At 44.2% G+C, this 21,255-nt stretch overlaps 1 protein-coding gene across 20 annotated transcripts in view; it reads left to right on the top strand.

Annotated features, from left to right (window-relative positions):
• The window catches only part of MAGI2 (membrane associated guanylate kinase, WW and PDZ domain containing 2), a 1,187,450-nt gene that overhangs the window by 1,147,708 nt on the left and 18,487 nt on the right, over positions 1–21,255 (top strand). For 16 of the 20 annotated variants that reach the window (XM_073328600.1, XM_073328602.1, XM_073328598.1 and 13 more), the window contains one exon: positions 6,943–7,081. In XM_073328600.1, coding sequence (XP_073184701.1) covers positions 6,943–7,081 — 139 coding nt within the window. Of the gene's footprint in view, positions 1–6,942; positions 7,082–19,498; positions 19,610–21,255 lie in introns of all 20 variants that reach the window. The other 4 variants (XM_073328614.1, XM_073328618.1, XM_073328616.1 and 1 more) reach the window with 2 other exon arrangements.

The raw sequence follows: 21,255 nt of genomic DNA, 5'->3' as shown, positions 1-21,255 counted from the left end.
TGTATTCCTCCCTACAATAGCTTTGGTACAGTCACTTTAAAATTAGATACACATGACCAGCAGTCAAGTACCTCCCACTGTGAGAAGGCTCTAGATGCAGGCAAATGGAATTCTGATCCTGTTGAGCTATAACAAAGCAGACAAGCTGTCCTAGCACTGATAAATGCTATTATTTAACCTACACAGCTGTTTTCCAAGTGATTCTTCCTGAGTCACTGATCTTCAGCAACTGCATCTTGTTTATATTGCCACTGCTCCTTCAGATGTCATCCTATGTTGTATTTTGGAGTTTGGTTACAGGCAAAATGAACTGGTGGTTTCTTCAGCACAGCTGCAAAACATTAACGAAATGGCTGATGTGCTGCTGATAGCATGCTCACCGACCTGACGCTTGGCCACGTTGCTGGTATAACTGTCCTGCAAAATGAGGGGGAGGCTGTGTAATTCCAGGATTGCATGAACTGCATCAGATTTGCTTTTATATACTCTTTCTCTACCAATTTCTGCCATGCTGACCAGATATGGCTGAAAGTAATCTCTACCCTACTCACTGAGAAGATGTGAAGTCTCTGCTAAGGTCAGCTCTTCTCAGTAAGACAGTGGTAGCAGAGTCAAATAGGTACCAAAACTGGGAGGGTGACAGGAGTGTGGGGAGTGTGAGTGGCTATGGATCAGACATATTACAAAGGGGTGTGTACTGTACATATAGGCTATGCAAATACTTATTTTTACATGTGATGTACTTTAGGCTGTAAAATCTGGAAAAGATTTGGTACTCCTGAGAGCTGGTGCAGAGTGTTATTCATATGAGCACAAGATAAAAGTGATAAGCAGAAACCTTTGGGAACCTGATCCTGCATTAATGAGTGTGCTGCTGCATAGCCATCAGCCCTGCTTACTCTCTAGCATTTGGTCAGTTTGCTTAGCCCTCTGGTCGCTCCCTCACTGTCTCTGGCTTTCCTCAGTCCCACTACCCCTTGCATTGTGGGAACAGGGACAAACAAAAGGGAAGAGGAGCAGCACAAGCCTGCAGGTCCTGTGTCTGTACCACTTTAAGGGTATGTCTACACTATGAAATTAGGTCGAATTTATAGAAGTCGGTTTTTTAGAAATCGTTTTGTTTTTATATAGTCGATTGTGTGTGTGTCCCCACACAAAATGCTCTAAGTGCATTAAGTGCATTAACTCGGTGTAGCGCTTCCACAGTACCGAGGCTAGAGTCGACTTCCAGAGTGTTGCACTGTGGGTAGCTATCCCACAGTTCCCGCAGTCTCCGCCGCCCATTGGAATTCTGGGTTGAGATCCCAATGCCTGATGTGGCTAAAACTTTGTCGCGGGTGGTTCTGGGTACATGTCGTCAGCCCCCCCCTACCCCCCATGAAAGTAAAGGCAGACAATTGTTTCGTGCCTTTTTTCCTGGGTTATCTGTGCAGGCGCCATACCACGGCAAGCATGGAGCCCGCGCAGCTCACTGTCATGTACGTCTCCTGGGTGCTGGCAGACGCGGTACTGCATTGCTACACAGCAGCAGCAACCCATTGCCTTGTGGCAGCAGACGGTGCAATAGGCCTGAAAACCATCGTCATCGTGTCCGAGGTGCTCCTGGCTGCCTCAGTAAGGTTGGTCAGGAGCACCTGGACAGACATGGGCCCAGGGACTAAATTAGGAGTGACTCGCCCAGGTTATTCTCTTTAGTCCTGCAGGCAGTCCTATTGCACCATCTTCTGCCAGGCAGGCAGGAGATGTGGATGGTTTGCAGTCCTACTGCACCGTCTGCTGCCAGCCAAAGATGTGAAAGATGGAGTGGATCAAAACAAGAAACAGACCAGATTTGTTTTGTATTCATTTGCTCCCCCCTCCCTCCCTCCGTGAAATCAATGGCCAACAATCGTTTTGGTGAGGTCTGTCAGGGGTACCTTGAAAACTTTAATGGAGATTCAGTCATGCCTGAAATACCAGAGGGAGGGAAAGCTTAGTGGGTTGAGCATTGGCCTGCTAAACCCAGGGTTTTGAGTTCAATCCTTGAGGGGGCCATTCTATGTGAGAGTTGTTTTTGTTTCTCCTTGATGTAAAGCAACCCCCTTTGTTGATTTTAATTCCTTATAAGCCATGCCATCAGTCGCCCTCCATCAGAGCAACGGCAGACAATCGTTCCGCTCCTTTTTTCTGTGCAGACACCATACCACGGCAAACATGGAGCCTGCTCAGATCACTCTGGCAATTAGGAGCACATTAAACACCACGCACATTATCCAGCAGTATATGCAGTACCAGAACCTGGCAAAGCAAAACCAGGCGAATAGGTGACGTCAGCACGGTGACGAGAGTGATGAGGACATGGACACAGACTTCTCTCAAAGCACGGGCCCTGGCAATGTGGGCATCATGGTGCTAATGGGGCAGGTTCATGCGGTGGAATGCCGACTCTGGGCCCAGGAAACAAGCACAGACTGGTGGGACCGCATAGTGTTGCAGGTCTGGGACGATTCCCAGTGGCTGCAAAACTTTCGCATGCGTAAGGGCACTTTCATGGAACTTTGTGACTGGCTTTCCCCTGCCCTGCAGTGCAAGAATACCAAGATGAGAGCAGCCCTCACAGGTCACAAGCAAGTGGCGATAGCCCTCTAGAAGCTTGCAACGCCAGACAGCTACTGGTCAGTGGGAATCAATTTGGAGTGGGCAAATCTACTGTGGGGGGCTGCTGTGATGCAAGTAGCCAACGCAATCAAAGATCTGCTGATATCAAGGGTAGTGACCCTGGGAAATGTGCAGGTCATAGTGGATGGCTTTGCTGCAATGGGATTCCCTAACTGTGGTGGGGCTATAGATGGAATCCATATCCCTATCTTGGCACCGGAGCACCAAGCCGGTGAGTACATAAACCGCAAGGGGTACTTTTCAATAGTGCTGCAAGCTCTGGTGGATCACAAGGGACGTTTCACCAACATCAGCGTGGGATGGCCGGGAAAGGTACATGACGCTCGCATCTTCAGGAACTCTGGTCTGTTTCAAAAGCTGCAGGAAGGGATTTTATTCCCAGACCAGAAAATAACCGTTGGGGATGTTGAAATGCCTTGGGGACCCAGCCTACCCCTTAATGCAATGGCTCTTGAAGCCATACACAGGCAGCCTGGACAGTAGTCAGGAGCTGTTCAACTACAGGTTGAGCAAGTGCAGAATGGTGGTGGAATGTGCATTTGGACATTTAAAGGCACGCTGGCGCAGTTTACTGACTCGCTTAGACCTCAGCGAAACCAATATTCCCACTGTTATTACTGCTTGCTGTGTGCTCCACAATATCTGTGAGAGTAAGGGGGAGACGTTTATGGCGGGGTGGGAGGTTGAGGCAAATCAACTGGCTGCTGGTTACATGCAGCCAGATACCAGGGCAGTTAGAAGAGCATAGGAGGGCGCGGTACGCATCAGAGAAGCTTTGAAAACCAGTTTCATGACTGGCCAGGCTACGGTGTGAAAGTTCTGTTTGTTTCTTCTTGATGAAACCCCCCGCCCCTTGGTTCACTCTACTTCCCTGTAAACTAACCACCCTCCCCTCCTCCCTTCGATCACCACTTGCAGAGGCAATAAAGTCACTGTTGCTTCACATTCATGCATTCTTTATTCATTCATCACACAAACAGGGGGATAACTGCCAAGGTAGCCTGGGAGCGGTGGTGGAGGAGAGAAGCACTGGGCGGGGTGGTGGAGGAGGGAAGGACAAGGCTACACAGCACTTTAAAAGTTTAAAACTTTAAGACTTATTGAATGCCAGCCTTCTGTTGCTTGGGCAATCCTGTGGGGTGGAGTGGCTGGGTGGCCAGAGGCCCCCCCCACTGTGTTCTTGGGTGTCTGGGTGAGGAGGCTATGGAACTTGGGGAGGAGGGCGGTTGGTTACACAGGGGCTGTAGCGGCGGTCTGTGCTCCAGCTGCCTTTCCTGCAGCTCAACCATACGCTGGAGCATATTAGTTTGATCCTCCAGCAGCCTCAGCATTGAATCCTGCCTCCTCTCATCACGCTGCCGCCACATTTGAGCTTCAGCCCACCACTTACTCTCTTCAGCCCGCCACCTCTCCTCCCAGTCATTTTGTGCTTTCCTGCACTCTGACACTGTCTGCCTCCATGCATTTGTCTGTGCTCTGTCAGTGTGGGAGGACAGCATGAGCTCAGAGAACATTGCATTGCGAGTGCGTTTTTTTTCGCCTTCTAATCTTCACTAGCCTCTGGGAAGGAGAAGATCTTGTGATCCTTGAAACACATGCAGCTGGTGGAGGAAAAAAAGGGACAGTGGTATTTAAAAAGACATTTTATAGAACAATGGGTACACTCTTTCACAGTAAACCTTGTTGTTAACATTACATACATAGCACATTCCAAGATCGTATTTTGCCTCCCCCCACCACGTGGCTAACAGCGGGGAACATTTCTGTTCAGCCACAGGCAAACGGCCCAGCAGGAACAGGCACCTCTGAATGTCCCCTTAAGAAAAGCACCCTATTTCAACCAGGTGACCCTGAATGATATCACTCTCCAGAGGATAACACAGAGAGAGAAAGAACAGATGTTATTTGAATACCAGCAAACATACACTGCAATGCTTTGTTCTACAATGTTTCCCGAGTACGTGCTACTGGCCTGGAGTGGGAAAGTGTCCTACCATGGTGGACGGAATAAGGCTCCCCTCCCCAGAAACCTTTTGCAAAGGCTTTGGGAGTACATCCAGGAGAGCCGCGAATGCCAGGGCAAATTAATCATTAAACATGCTTGCTTTTAAACAATGTATAGTATTTTAAAAGGTACACGCACCAGAGGTCCCTTCTCCGCCTGGCGGGTCCGGAAGGCAGCCATGGGTGGGTTTGGGAGGTACTGGCTCCAGGTCCAGGGTGAGAAACAGTTCCTTGCTGTCAGGAAAACCAGTTTCTCCGCTTGCTTGCTGTGAGCTATCTTCCTCGTCCCCAAAACCTGCTTCCATGTTGCCTCCATCTCCGTTGAAGGAGTCAAACAACACGGCTGGGGTAGTGGTGGCTGAACCCCCTAAAATGACATGCAGCTCATCATAGAAGCGGCATGTTTGGGGCTTTGACCCGGAGTGGCCATTTGCCTCTCTGGTTTTCTGGTAGGCTTGCCTCAGCTCCTTAAGTTTCACGTGGCACTGCTTCGGGTCCCTGTTATGGCCTCTGTCCTTCATGCCCTAGGAGATTTTGACAAATGTTTTGGTATTTTGAAAACTGGAACGGAGTTCTGATAGCACAGATTCCTCTCCCCATACAGCGATCAGATCCCGTACCTCCCGTTTGGTCCACGCTGGAGCTCTTTTGCGATTCTGGGACTCCATCATGGTCACCTCTGCTGTTGAGCTCTGCATGGTCACCTCTGCTGATGAGCTCTGCACTCACCTGCAGCTTGCCACACTGGCCGAACAGGAAATTGAAATTCAAAAGTTCACGGGCCTTTTCCTGTCTACCTGGCCAGTGTATCTGAGTTGAGAGTGCTGTCCAGAGCGGTCACAATGGAGCACTCTGGGATAGCTCCCGGAGGCCAATACTGTCTAATTGCATCCACAGTACCCCAAATTCGACCCGGCAAGGCCAATTTCAGCGCTAATCCCCTTGTCGGGGTTGGAGTAAGGAAATCGATTTTAAGAGCCCTTTAAGTCGAAAAAAAGGGCTTCTTCGTGTGGATGGGTGCAGGGTTAAATCGATTTAACGCTGCTAAATTCAACCTCAACTCCTAGTGTAGACCAGGGCTGAGGCACCAAACGTCAGGACAGGCAGGACTTGATACTAGATCCAGTCAAGGCAGCTGAAGCTAAAATACAGAGCTGCTGGTAGCCAGCCAGAGAGCACCAGGCTGGGGCCAAAACAAAGAGCCCTACACCAATTAGGAGCCTCAAGATCTTCAGAAGTTAGATAAGTATCCACTTACCTGAATTAAACCCTAGGTACAAATCTCTTATAGTTTCCCCATTACTGCTAAGATTAATATACTACAGGCAAGAGAAAAAATTAATGTTTTAGAAACGGCTGTGAAATGTATGCCAATTTGCATCCACGTTTCAATTTTGAGTAGTGACAGATTCCTTTAATAAAACTAATTATTAAATAACCCAACTGCTTCAAAAGAACATGAAACATGAACAAATTAATCCCCACAACACCTCTTGTGCGGCTGGTAAGTAAATTGCCCCACTTTATGGAAAAGGACACAAAGGCTGACAGAAATAATAATGAACCTGACTGTGGACATCAGTCAAATGGCAAATCAGTGGCAACAGAGCTAGAATTAGAACTCATTGGTCCCAGTATAGTTCTCGGGTCATTAGGCTGTAGTAGCTCATCCTTTAGAAAGAGCAGGGCAGGTTTTTTATGAATGTACAATTCAATATATGATCTCACAACTACCATGATGTTTCTATTTAACCTACAAAATAATTAGCTTGGGACACCAAACTTTCCTAATTTACTTAACATTAGCACTTCAAATGGTACTTTAAAATGGGATGATGCTCACTGAACATGATTTGGATATCAGCACTGAGAGGCCAGTGTACCTGTACCATGAACTTCAGGGGCCTGTGTGACAAGCCAATACAGAACCGCTTTCAGTGATAATCAATCCAGTAAAGCACAGAAAAGATTTAAAAGTTCCCAGTGACTCCAGCACATCAAGCAGTTCAAAAAAACCTTTCTTGTATAGAAGGCATGAGACATGTTACTACCACAATACATGAATTTTAGCAAAAGATGAGCAACATCCTATTCCATACTCAGAATCCATTCTATGGGTTATTAAGTCTGGTGATAATATCCTTCAGCTAGATAGGAACAAATGTACCCTGATGTCTGCCTTTCATTCAGGTAACCTGTGATCCACTGAATATGCCTATTTTTTTAAATGTTCATTTTGTTGCAATTTTTGCCTGACTTGATATTTTTCTTACCTGACAGGTAGGGGATCAAATAATTGAAATCAATGGGGAAAGTACAAGGGACATGACACATGCCAGAGCAATAGAGCTAATCAAGTCTGGTGGCAGGAGAGTGCGGCTCTTATTAAAGCGCGGAACAGGCCAGGTTCCGGAATATGGTGGGTTTTCATTATTTTTCTTTCTGTGTGTGTGTGTGTGTGTGTGTGTGTGTGTATTTAAATTACATGTATTGTATTCTAAGTATCAATTACACATTTAGGTCCCAGCACTTAAGCATGTGCATAAGTCCACCCATATTTAGGAAAGCGCTTAAGTATGTGCTTGAGTGCTTTCTTGTACTGGTGCGGAAGATATGAACACATCATTTTCAACTATGCCAACCCTGTATAGGCAATGCTTAAAATATATCTACTGGTAGGAGTACTTTGAACTCTTTAGCGACATCTCTGAGTGTGCTAGGAGTTGCTGATGCATTCTTATCATCTTGTTTGATAAAACAGTCTCTTCTAATACACTTCTATTGGTATTTCTCTGTACATTTGGAGACATAGGGGCTTGACCCCCTCCCATCATTCAATGGCAAAACTCCCACTGACTTCAGTTGTGCAAGAGTGAGCCCATAATGTTCATTTTACAATTTATTTCTTAGGCTCTCTCATTTATCAGACAACTGAGAATTTACATGGATGACGTAACGAAAGTCAATTCTGAATAAAGAGACAGTATTTGCTCTTTTGGAAGTTGTAACAGGCCGCTTTAATATTATTTTTAAATTTTGTTTTGTGTTTGTATTTCCTTGGAATTTTTTCTGTTCCAACTTTTTAAAAGGCTTCTAAAAAGTGTGTATAATTTTAGGAAATATTGAAACATATTAGTTACCTGACAGGCTGCAATGGTGTATGTTATAAAAGTATGTATTTAGTGATATCTTGAAACGTATGCGAATATATCAATGCACATTTAGCCTCAAATCCTGAAAACATTTACTCATGCTTAAATTTACCACCATAAGAAATCTATGGGTCTACTCAAAGTGGTAAAGGTAAGCCTGTTCATAAGTATTTGCAGGACTTAGGTCCTTACAGAGGTTTACAAATTAATTTTATTTCCCTCTGGTCCATAGTGATTCCTCTGAAGTCATTACCACCAATATGTATGTGTGGTATGAACTATTACATACAATGCAGAAAAACATAAGAACTGCAGACTTATATAGACCCCTTAATAAAATCTCAGAGCTTTAAGAAAATAAATAATAAGCTAATAGCCTTGATAAGCAAAGTTTAGTCTAACAATCAGCTTTAAAAATCTGTTGTAGTCCACTATAGTATCTCCAAGTAAAATACAGCAATGCCAAGACAAGGAACATGATAGCTAAAAGCCCTAGCACTCCAGAAATATATAACTGAATAGCATCAGCAAGACATAGGGTGCAGGCAAGGACTGATGATACATTATGATAAATTCTGTAAAATAAATAGTAGAAAGTTCAGAATGAACCTTAACCTGAAGCAACAAGAATTTAAAATAACCAAAGGCCTTTGTAATTATAAAATAAGTAAAACATGAGGTAAGGGGGTTTGGCTAAACAATCAGAAATTCAGATACTTGTCTGGAATATCTGAACCACTAAGATATATAGAATAGGACCTGAAATTTCAAAAGAAAAGGCTTTTTCATGAGACTTACATTACCTCCTGACACCAGTTGGTCCAAAAATACCATACCCCTCACCCTCTCTAGTGGTATTTTGGCATTTACAGTGTCATTTCCAGACAGAACCAGATAGGAAAATGTAAAGTATTTTTAAATGTAAAAAAAATCTATTTGAGCTCCCAAAATTGTTAGGTTTAGGTTTGATTAAAGGCTCAGATCAATTTCTACATTTTCCGTACTGGTTTGTCATCCCCATACTAAGCACCGCAGTGGGCACTATTAAACACTCTCCGTCAGCCAGTTGTGAAGAACATCTGTCTAGCCATTGTGCAACCTCAGGAGTAGTTAAGAAAACCTCAGAAAAAGAAATATTTTTTTCCAAACGATGGTAAAAATGACCCCAAAGAAAACTTGGACGTTGGAAGCTTGAGTACAAAGTGCTCCTGAGGACATCAAACTAACCAGTAAAAATGTTATTGTTTTTGAACCAAGAATGTGCTGTTGCATAGTAACAAGACTAAAGAGACTTTTTTCATTAAAATAAAACATCAACTCTGTTTCTGCCAGTAGATATTGAGAAAAGAAATGTTTCTTAATAGCCTAAAGTCATAGAATCATAGAATATCAGGGTTGGAAGGGACCTCAGGAGGTCATCTAGTCCAACCCCCTGCTCAACAGCAGGACCAACCCCAATTAAATCATCCCAGCCAGGGCTTTGTCAAGCCTGACCTTAAAAACTTCTAAGGAAGGAGATTCTACCACCTCCCTAGGTAACGCATTCCAGTGTTTCACCACCCTCCTAGTGAAAAAGTTTTTCCTAATATCCAACCTAAACCTCCCCCACTGCAACTTGAGACCATTACTCCTTGTCCTGTCCTCTTCTACCACTGAGAATAGTCTAGAACCATCCTCTCTGGAACCACCTCTCAGGTAGTTGAAAGCAGCTATCAAATCCCCCCTCATTCTTCTCTTCTGCAGACTAAACAATCCCAGTTCCCTCAGCCTCTCCTCATAAGTCATGTGTTCCAGACCCCTAATCATTTTTGTTGCCCTTCGCTGGACTCTTTCCAATTTATCCACATCCTTCTTGTAGTGTGGGGCCCAAAACTGGACAAAGTACTCCAGATGAGGCCTCACCAATGTCAAATAGAGGGGGACAATCACGTCCCTCGATCTGCTTGCTGCCCCTACTTATACATCCCAAAATGCCAGTGGCCTTCTTGGCAACAATGGCTGACTCATATCCAGCTTCTCGTCCACTGTCACCCCTAGGTCCTTTTCCGCAGAACTGCTGCCTAGCCATTCGGTCCCTAGTCTGTGGCTGTGCATTGGGTTCTTCCGTCCTAAGTGCAGGACTTATCCTTATTGAACCTCATCAGATTTCTTTTGGCCCAATCCTCCAATTTGTCTAGGTCCCTCTGTATCCTATCCCTGCCCTCCAGCATATCTACCACTCCTCCCAGTTTAGTATCATCCGCAAACTTGCTGAGAGTGCAATCTACACCATCCTCCAGGTCATTTATGAAGATATTGAACAAAACCGGCCCCAGGACCGACCCTTGGGGCACTCCACTTGACACCGGCTGCCAACTAGACATGGAGCCATTGATCACTACCCGTTGAGCCCGACAATCTAGCCAACTTTCTACCCACCTTATAGTGCATTCATCCAGCCCATACTTCTTTAACTTGCTGACAAGAATACTGTGGGAGACCATGTCAAAAGCTTTGCTAAAGTCAAGAAACAATACATCTACTGCTTTCCCTTCATCCACAGAACCAGTAATCTCATCATAGAAGGCGATTAGATTAGTCAGGCATGACCTTCCCTTGGTGAATCCATGCTGACTGTTCCTGATCACTTTCCTCTCATGTAAGTGCTTCAGGATTGATTCTTTGAGGACCTGCTCCATGATTCTTCCAGGGACTGAGGTGAGGCTGACTGGCCTGTAGTTCCCAGGATCCTCCTTCTTCCCTTTTTTAAAGATTGGCACTACATAGTCATCATAGTGTCAAGAAACCTGCCTCTTCTAGGAAGACTGGTGGGTATCCCAGTCTGTGAATCAATTACATTCAAGTCTCTTGACTTAGTCTTGAAAATTCTGGGTTTGCCTTATATGCAAAAGATCCTTTTTGATTTACAGGACGATTGTGCCTTTAGCAGAACTAGAGAGGTTCTAGTACAAAAGACCAAAAAAAAATTTGAAACTAAGGCATACCAAGAACTTAAGTGATACCAATCAAAGCAGCTTTCAGTCCAGACAAAATAAAAATTAACACTGATAAGAAAGTTATCTGTGAAAGAATAGAACATCAAATAAAAAGATGAGAGCACTAAGTGAAAAAATTAAGGGCCAGATGATCAACTGATGTAACTCAGTATAGCTCTGCTAAAGTCAACTGAACTATGCCGATTTACATCAGCTGAGGATCTGGTCCTAAAAGTGCATCTCGGAAAATACTGTCTGAGATGTGATGCTAGGCAAAACCAAGTGAGGAAGTAAATCTTCTATCTCATCTCAGAGGATGCTGAATTTGCTTTAAACCAAAATCTGAATTGCCATTTCAGAGAGAAAAAAAATCCCTAAATGCAGCCACAAAACCTATGGTCACGCAAAGAGTTCTATCAGAATACCTATGAAAGGGGCAGGGATACAATTAATGCTCTAAAATGGTAGCTGCTTTCACAGCAGGGTGTGCCACAAGAAGCTTAAAAAAGCAGATGTTACATCTCCACTCCAGACCTCAGAACATGTTTGCTGAAGCTAGGGACAGCCAAAGGGACTGAGCCTCCACAAAAAGAGACGTATCATCACCCTCTTCCAAGTCTGAAAAACGCCAGTGTCATACTTTACAACAAATAGTTTGTCAAGTCCTCCAAATTCCCAGCAAGGCTGTTTTTCAAGAACAAGAAACACTACAATTACTGTCAAGGTGCCTGATCCTGTAATGTGTTGACCACGCTCAACACCCCCATGGACTCCAGAGGATGCTCAGCGCACTGCTATATTGCCTTCCCTAGGGATGCAGGGCATTCAGCACTTCACAGGACCAAGAACAGCCAGTTGCAGCTAGGTCTTCATTACACAAATTGCCATCACTACAGGACCGCGCATTTCTCAATCATTTATGCATAACATTTCATTAATTCCCCCAGGTTAAAATTATAGGCCAAGATTTTTTTTAAAAAATGGATGGCTAAAGTTATGCTTGTAAATCCATATTTAAGCCCCTAAAATACGGGCCCAGTTGACTTTAATGGGAGCAGCTGGGAGCACAGCACTTCTAAAAATCTGGCCATGTCAATGAGTGTTCAGCACGTAGTTGCTTTTGAAAAATCCCACTCAGCACTTAGATACCATTAAAAATCTGGCCCTCTCAGTTTAGGAACCTAAATCTTGACACCCATATCATTAAAGACTTGGCTGTATGTTCAAAACACCCATAAGAGTCACATCTGTGCTGTGCATAAGATCTCAAATGTAGCGGTAGGTAGAGAGCCTTAAAGACAAAGGCCCAGATTTTTAAAGCTATTTAGGTGTTGCTGGCACTTCGGAGGCTAAATTCCATCAACAGTCAATGGGATTTAGACTTCTACGTACCTAAATTCCTTATGAAAATGAGATTTAGATTCCTAAATCAGTTAAGCATTGTGATGCTGAGTGCAGAAACCCCTAAATACCTTTAAAAATCTGGGGCAAAATGTATTAAAATTGTCTCCAAATAAATAAAAATGGAAACGTAGCAGATAAACTAGTAACAAATCACAATCCCGCCACTCAGTAAAGAGCTCTACAAGGGGTGAATGACCTCTGATGATAGAGCCCTCTGGAAAACGAGGTGGGGAGGCACGAAAGAGAACAATACCATTTATCATTGCTGTTATGTTTCTTCATGGGGACCAACTAGTGTTTGTTTTTAGAAATCCACATAAGAAGGTCTCACAGAATCCCCGCAGCACTACCGTAGCACACAGGAATTGCCAATATTCCATCTATATCCTGTCTGCAGTCTCTTCTGATTGGAGTTTTCCTTTATACAAGGCTACTTTAAAATAGATGAGCATAAACAAGTATTTCAAACTTGACTTTTTATAGCTGAATATTACCAACATGGCAAAATGGTGATTTACAGTAAACAGAATAATCTGAAATACACCTCAAACTGTTTCCCTATCAATGACACTGCTCCAATAATTGGATTATATTGCCAGTGAATTATAGACCATTCAACTGTTTGTTTTCTTGTTTCTGAGCAGTTGCACAACAGACACACACTGGGATTTTACGCTGCTTTTTGGTCTTTTATATTGTCTACTCAAATTCTTGAACACACACTCTAGTAATGTAATTGTAATGTAACCTGCAGTTTTATACCTCCCTATGGCCACAGCCAGCCCTACGGCCAGCACAGAGCTCCACTGAAGTCAGTGGGAGTTGGCCCACCTTGATGTCATTGTGGGACTGGGGTTTAAATCACAATCATATATTGCAATGAGTTCATTTTCATAGATTTTAATGGGAGGGTTTTAAAAGTTTTTCTGTTATCTAACCCAAGTCTCCCTTGCTGCAGATTAAGCCCATTATTTCTTGTCCTGCCTTCAGTGGACATGGAGATCAATTGATAACTGTCCTTGTTATAACAACCCTTAATGTATTTGAAGACTAGTAACAGGTTCCCCCCCTCATTCCAGCCCAGAATCTGCAAGGTTGTTACATGTTTTTAAACCTTCACTCTGCTGAATTCTAATAGTGAGCATAGCTATGTGAAAAAATTGCAGGAGGCTAGAAATATAGTCACCCACCATTCAGTTGAGTATTTAGAGCAAAAATTCACATACATGTGCAGGGACAGAAGTTCCCATGGCAAAGAAAGCACCATGATTCTACTGATCAGGAGAAAACAGCTGTGATGTCAGTATTCACTGCATCCCACATAGGGAGAGTTTGACACCTGAGCAGGGCATGACTATTGCCTCCATGAGGCACAGTTGTAGTGAACAAGGATGTGCTGTACCAGCCAAGGAGCTGGAGTAGCTGCTGGAGGAGACTGTTGAGCTGTCCTTCTGCCTGCTCATTGTTTGAGAGTGGATTACATCCCTCCGACCAGTGCAAAATTCCCTTCCCAAAGCCCACCTATTAAAGCTTCTTGCATGGAGGATGGGGGCAGTGAATTTCATCCTTAAGAAGCAGGGCTTACTAGTATAAAATGTTGTATTTGAAGAGGTTATGGCTTGTTACACCTGGGATTTAGAAGAATGCTAATTTGTTTTGTTTCCTGGTTTCAAGCCAAGCTTTAATATTTTACTTTCTATTGATTTTGCATTTTTTAATGTGGATACATCATTCCTGTGATTTGCTGAAGACATATGTAGCCTCTCCCTCCACCTCAGTGCTTGCTACTTGGGGTAGTTTCTCTCATCTCCTCACATTGGGTTCTTTTTTTGTGGTGCCTGGTGCCTCCACCCAAGGTGCCTCCTGCTGTCCCTTGGGGAAAGGAATAATGTTACCACTGCTGGCAAGGACTATAAAGCCCAGTACACAAGAAACAATAAAGTACATCCACACTCAGCAAAGAAATGACACACCTAAAAATAACAGTATAACAAAGGGAGACTTTACTGGGAGCAGGAAAATAGGATCTGAGAAAGGAAAGAGTTAAGGTTAACTAATAAGAACTAACCCTCAACAACTCAATAAATTGCCCATGCCCCAACATTCACCATGCTTCCATCCCCCATCACCCTCCCTGGCACCGTCTCGGGCACATAGCATGCTGAGGGTGAGTCCGGAGATGAGTACTGTAGCACTGTGAAAATTGGCCAGTTGAAACACATGGAAAAACATCCTCTTACAGTGTCTTCACCCCTTGGTGGGACAGGATCCTATCCTGGCTTCCTAGTCTGGTGTCCCATAGAGGTCTTTGCTGGCTCTCAGTAGTCAGGGCCAAACTGGATTACTGCCACTCTGGATGCTGATCTCTGCAGAGCTTGAACTGTCTGACCCAGGCACTAGATCCCACAGCAGTTCAAAGACTCTCTTTTTGGGGAAGTAGGAGTTAATCAGAGACTCTCTGAGCTTTTCTGCTTCTTTGTCAGCTCCCAGCTAACTCAAACCTCAGCACTGAAAGTAAGGCCTTGTCTACACTACACAGTTTTGTTGGCAAAAGGCAGCTTTTGCCGACAAAACAGTGGAGGTGTACATGCTACAAAGCTACTTTTGGCAGCAAAACTGCTGCTTTGCCAACAAAATAAAACCACCTTGATGAGACGCATACAGCTTTTTGCAGCAAAGTTAACGCAACATACCAACAGCGTAGACCAGAGGTGGGCAAACTTAAGCCCCTTACCATGCTGCTCAGAGCAGGAGGACTGGCAGCCACCCCCCCACTCCCATGCTGTTCCTCCCCCCCCCCCCCCGCAGCCTCAGCTCGCTGTGCTGCCAGCACTCTGGGGGGGGGGGGGTGGCTGCCAGTCCTCCTGCTCTGAGCAGCATGGTAAGGGGGCTAGGAATGGGTGGATTGGATAAGGGGCAGAAGGCTCCAGGGGAGCAGTCAGGGGACAGGGAGCGGTTGGATGGGGTGGAGGTTCTGGGTGGGGAGAGGGGTCAGGGAACAGGGGTGGTTGGATAGGTGTGGGAATCCTGGGCGGCTGGGGTGTTGGCTAGGGGGTGGGATCCCAGGGGTGCAGTTAGGGGCAGGGGATCCCAGAAGGGGGTGGTTAGGGGACAAGAAGCAGGGGGGTTGGATGGGTTGGGGGTTCTGAGGGGGGCAGTCAGGGGGCTGGAAGTGGGAGGGGGCCAGGCTGTTTGGGGAGGCACAGTCTTCCCTACTCAGCCCTCCATACAATTTCAGAACCCCGATGTGGCCCTCGGGCCAAAAAGTTTGCCCACCGCTGGTGTAGATGCTGCCGTTCGTTGTATTGCCATAACTGGCCTCTCCCAGTATCCCACAATGGCCGCCGGGACTGCTCTGCTGACTGTTTTAATGCCGCTACCCTGCATCTAGCTACTCAGGCACGTGCCCCTCCCCTTTCAAAGATCCCAGATTAAGCTTTGACATTCCTCAGCGTGGAGAGCTCACAGAGCTGCTGAGGATGCTGTGGGAGAACTCGGAAGCAATCACAGAACCATCAATGTAGAATCCTGCTCTCCCCAGAACTAGGAACACAGTGGCCAGCAGACTGGGCGGCTGTGGGTGGGGTTGGGCGGAGGAGACTGCTGTGCTGGGAAGAGCCAGGGGTTGATGGGGCGGGGGGAAGGTGTTCCCCTTCTCCTGCCTCTGGTTGCTCAGGTCACTGATGTCTCATTGGTTGCTGATGTCTGAACGTAAAGAGACAGCATGCCAACACGCTCTCCCCCCACACAAACTCTGTCTCTCTCACATATAGCCTCCACCAACACACCCTCTCACATACTTCCCCCAACACACACACTGTTCCTGTCTCGCTCCCACATAGCCAGCCACTTTTCAATTGCAGTGTATCTGGTAAAATGCCCATGGAACGATGGGATTAAGAAACCTGTATCATGTGATGCTGTACCTGCCCCATAAGGCATTGCAAATCCTTCCCAAAGCACCCTGCTGCCAGTTGCACAGTGGGATAGCTACCCACGTGCACTGCTCTCTGGGTCAATGCAAGAGCTGCTAGTATGGATGTGCTCTGCCAACACAAGGAGCATAGTGTGGATATGCAAAAGCGGTTTAATTAAAGCGGCATAATTTTTGTCACCAAAACTCTGTAGTGTAGACAAGGCCTAAAACTAGTCTCTGTCTCTGAGTTTAAGGCTGACTCCTCCCACCGAGGGGCTGAGCAGCCCCTGCTCATCATCATTGGCCCAGAAAACTACTTGTCTACATCTCCCTACGGAGTCCCACACTCTATTCTGTCCCCACTCCTGACTCAAAGCATGCTGGGAAATGGTGTAAGCAGGCTCTGGTAGCCATTACTGTTGTAGTACATAGGGTAGGTCCCCCTAGAAGTTCAGTCCAGAGTTCCATGAGCTTCCAAACTCCAATTGTGGGTTACACATACAACTTCCACGCACAGGCAAAACTCTGTTGTAAGTTCTATCGACCCCAGACAGTTTCCATTGAAGATGAATCAGGCCCTGAATGACTTAAAAATAACTGTCCTAGAATTTGCAACAGGAAGTATACAGTTTAAACAATTCCTACCTCCTGAACTTTAATTTCAGTTTCTGATTTCATGTTTTTTGCAAGTAGTTCAGTTTTTCATCTAATGATCATGTGCAGCATACCCTAGGCATCTGAAGTTGGGAACTGGAGTTGGGTGCCTACCTCCAAAACAAAGATGCCCTTATTTACAACAAAAAAAGATTCTTACTGAAATGCAGTGTCCTGGAAGATTACATTAAAAATATAGGGTAGACTAAAGAATAAACTTTTTAAAAGTTTCTACTTCTATACATGCAATTATATAAAAGAAAATGATTTTGGGGATGTGCTTGGGGGAGGCAGGGTTTCACTGGTGATGGGTTAGGATGATGAATTATATTGACCGTTTTTATGTGTTCTTATAAATAATATATAACCACCTAGGGGTGCAGATAAATCAAAATAAATATTTTTAAATTAAAAGTTAATATTTTGTGGTGTCACTCCCATTAATATCAGTGTAAGTCTCCCAGCTACTGCCCATTCCTCTTCTGAAAACATTAGAGTTAGTATCTGTCCGACTTCAATTGAGATCACCTAAGAAGTTCACAGTGAGAAATCTTTACCTCATCTTCTCACTCAGGAGTAGGGCCCTACCAAATTCACGGCCGTGAAAAATGGATCATGGACCATGAAATCTGTCTCCCTCCCCACCCAATGAAATCTGGTCTTTTGTGTGCTTTTACCCCATACTGTACAGATTTCAGGGGAGACCAGCATTTCTCAAATTGCGGGTCCTGGCCCAAAAGGGAGGTGCAGGGGGATCGCGGTATTCCCACCCTTACTTCTGTGCTTCCTTCAAAGCTGGGTGGCTGGAGAGTGGCAGCTATGGGTCAGATGCCCAGCTCTGAAGGCCACACCCCACAGCAGCAGCACAGCCGTAAGGGTGTCAATACCATACCATGCCCCCCTTACTTCTGCGCTGCTGCCTTCAGAGCTGGGCAGCCGCTGACTGAGGCAGCAACACAGAAGTAAAGGTGTAAATTCCACACCAGGCCATCCTTACTTCTGTGATGCTGCTGGCGGTGGCTCTGCCTTCAGAGCTGGGCTCCCTGCCAGCAGCCACCGCTGCCCAGCTCTGAAGGCAGTCCCACCACCACCAGGGTATCAGTACCGCAATCCCCCCTCGAATAACTTTGCGACCCCCATAATTCCTTTTTCGGTCAGGATCCCTACAATTACAGCACCGTGAAATTTCAGATTTAAATAGCTAAAATCATGACATTTACAATTTTTAAAATCCTATGACCGTGAAATTGACCAAAGTGGACCAGGAACTTGGTAGGGCCCTATTGATAGGAAAAGATGCTACCCACCATTTTAGTTTAAGTTATTTCTTTCCATGGATCCATCCTCCGCTACAAAGCTCAGCTTTATAGGCAAAGCTGAATCACATCTCCAAGTGACTTATCTGCTCTCTATTGACACTACAGCCCCAGCGATGTGCTGTGCCATTATTTATCTATGGCCCATGTAGTAGCACGATATTTATATTTCCATGCCAAGGAGATCGCCATCCCTTCCATACTGAGAGTTAGCTGAAACCTCTCTCAGATTTCTTTCAATCACTGATTAGAGATACTGGGTCACAACAGTCCTTTTTCCTTCACGGCTGCAGGCAGTCAGTTGCCCATCTTTTCTGCAGTTAGAGTTATGAACATAATTATTTATACAAACTAATAAATGAGGCATGACTGTTACTCAAATTCAGATTTTTTTCTTCTCTCATGTGGTCAGCATTGGCCCTATTTCCTCCAGCTTTACAGATCCTATTTTTCCAGCTTCCAACAGGATTGTTTCTCTGACGAGAACTTCTAATCCCCTTCCTGCCTCCCAGTTACTCCCAGCACACAACACCATATGCATGTCCTGGAAGTGCTACCTGGGCACCTCATTCCTACCTGTTAGTCATTCTGAGAGCAGTGGAAATATTTAATGGGACAAGTTCCTAGTGGGTCCAATCCACTTCTTAAAGGAACCTTCATTGACACTCTTTATGTTTTTCATGTGTGTCTTAATTTACTGGTGATTTCAAGGGCTTGATACAAGCTGTAATTCATGAATTCACACAAAAGATTTTTTCCTGATATGACTTTGCTTAAAAAACAGTTCTGCAGTCTTATGAAAAGTAGACTGCATTTTTAGGCATCTGGCTTGCCAAACATGACCTAATAAATGCTTGGAAGTGGGACCCCCATGCCTAAATCTTTGCAGAATTGGGGTCTTAGTACATTGCTAGTTATTTAAGGGCAAGAGGTTTTTGTAATTTAGTTACAATGTAAAGTTTCAGTATACACAAGTGCTGGAATTAGCAGTGACTCATTTTTCAAGAAGCCCTGGGGAAGCTCAACTGTTTGAGTTTCAGCACAGCCACAGTGACTAACACTGAAAATGACAGAGCTGATACCAATATAAAGACTTTTGATATGAAGGAATTTTCTTTATGATTTTGGAATTTAATAAAACCCTTCAATTTTATGAGTTACAGCTCCTTTAAAAAGCACCTCAAGATGTCTTCCACAGTTCAGCAGAATCTGCTTCTCAAATATATATGTATAGTACCTCAATCTTTCACTAATATGATGACTTACTGCATGCTTGTTAGTCTTCGCTTTACAGAAAGTCTTTTTCCTGTATTTATAAGCTTTTTACTCAGCTGTTCTAAACTTACTAAGGATTCTTTGTTCTAACAATAGTAATATATCTTTGTCACTGGTTCTGTTAATTCTAATGATTGGTCCTAGGCTGTTCCTCCCCTTCCTTTAGGAATGGTACCTTCCAGTCTCTCCATGTGCATGAAAAGTGACAAGCATGGGTCCCCATATTTCTACTTATTGGGCCACCCTAAAGACACGGTTTGTAAACTCTGCATGTATATTATCATTTTCTAATATGCTTTTGTTTCACGCAACTGTTTTAACTGAGGCTTTTCCTACTTTTTCTTACACACTAGCTTGTTCAGCGGCTCCTACTATATTGGACTGTTCTTTATAGCTGAGAACCTAATCACCTAAAGAGAATACCTATGTATTTTAATTTCCTAGATGGGAGTGTAGCTCTGTAACTTCCACTGCTACTAGTGGGAGAAGCCCAGCTATGTCCCTCTGAGAAGGTAGCTTCTTGTATTTGTAACAAAGATTCATGCTATAAAGACAACTTTCCTTGAAGAGTAACCAAAGTACTTAGAAGCCGATGCAATAGTTTTACCCCTTTCTGATGGTACTTGGCTCCCCAAAATACTGTTAATGTGAAGATGGAAGTTATATCTTGACCTAAAATAATGTTCCTGTGCTTTCGTTGGAACATTCTGTAATACAATTTCAAACACAAAGAAGCTGATTCAGATGGCACAGCTTTGCACTCAGTTTCAAGTTATTTCCTTCATAAATCCGGTCTTACTGCATAGTTTGTTCAAACTTACCCAATGTATAATATATAGCCACAGCCCAGAAATGATACCTGAAGGGAAACATTTATTTTTCCTGGTTCATTTGATTGTGGTCATCAGAGAAATCTCAAAAGTAATCTCTGCTGGTACATTTAACAGTTATAGAAGTCTCTCACATAATAACTTCATATAACATAATATTTTCATTAAAACTGTGGCCTACTAGCAGAACAATCTAAAACACTTAAAGCAGAAAGGTTGGGAACAGAGAGGGAGATTTCCAAAGGTGCCTAACTGCCATTTGGGCCTTTGAAAATCTCCTCCAAATACTGGACAAGGCCAACATTTCAGATCCTCTAACAATGTTCTCACAAAATATGCAGTCTCATTTGGGAGGGGGGGTGGAGGGCAGCAGTCTGTTATTGCGAATGCAGATCAGTTAGTTACCCATCTGATTGTCCTTTGCAAATGCAGGTATCCAGTTTGTGTCCCCAAATGTGAATTCGCATCTACAAACTGATATACCCATATATTTTGCTGGCACAGTTTTAGAGGCCTTTTGAAAACCATTGCACTAACAGATTTTACACTTGTATCCAGTACTCAGATTTGTTTGAACATCTGAGACAGTACTGAGGGGTCTCAGTAAGGGAATTAATTTCTTAGTAGCGTGGAAATCAGAACTGTACCATTTTACACCTCACTTCTGCTTCATGTTCATTGGCAAAGTCACTATAGGTCATCTTTCAAGATACTGAGAGGCGAGGTCATGCAGACAGAGAGTTGCACTATATAGCTATATCAGATTCATCTTGTAAGTCTATAGTCACAAATAGAGCGAGTTAGGTGACCTTGGCTCCATCATGAAAACTATCTTATATAACCATGACTTTATAGTGTGTATATACACACACACACACACGTACATGTTCAAATTACTTTTTGTTGCTTTAGGATAAAAAGCATGGGAAGGAAAGTTGTTCCCTCCTAAAACTGGTAGATGTTGGCATCCTCTATCAATGTATCTTAATTTAGTAGTACTCAGTAACTCAACTATGGATGAGTGGCTGCCGATGTTCTAATTATTATTTGGCCCTATTAGAACTTTTCTTG

Source organism: Lepidochelys kempii, chromosome 1 (genome assembly GCF_965140265.1).
Source record: "Lepidochelys kempii isolate rLepKem1 chromosome 1, rLepKem1.hap2, whole genome shotgun sequence".
Lineage (NCBI taxonomy): Eukaryota > Metazoa > Chordata > Testudines > Cheloniidae > Lepidochelys > Lepidochelys kempii.
The sequence above is the reverse complement of the archived record's forward strand: the minus strand, read 5'-3'. Positions and strand labels throughout refer to the sequence as shown.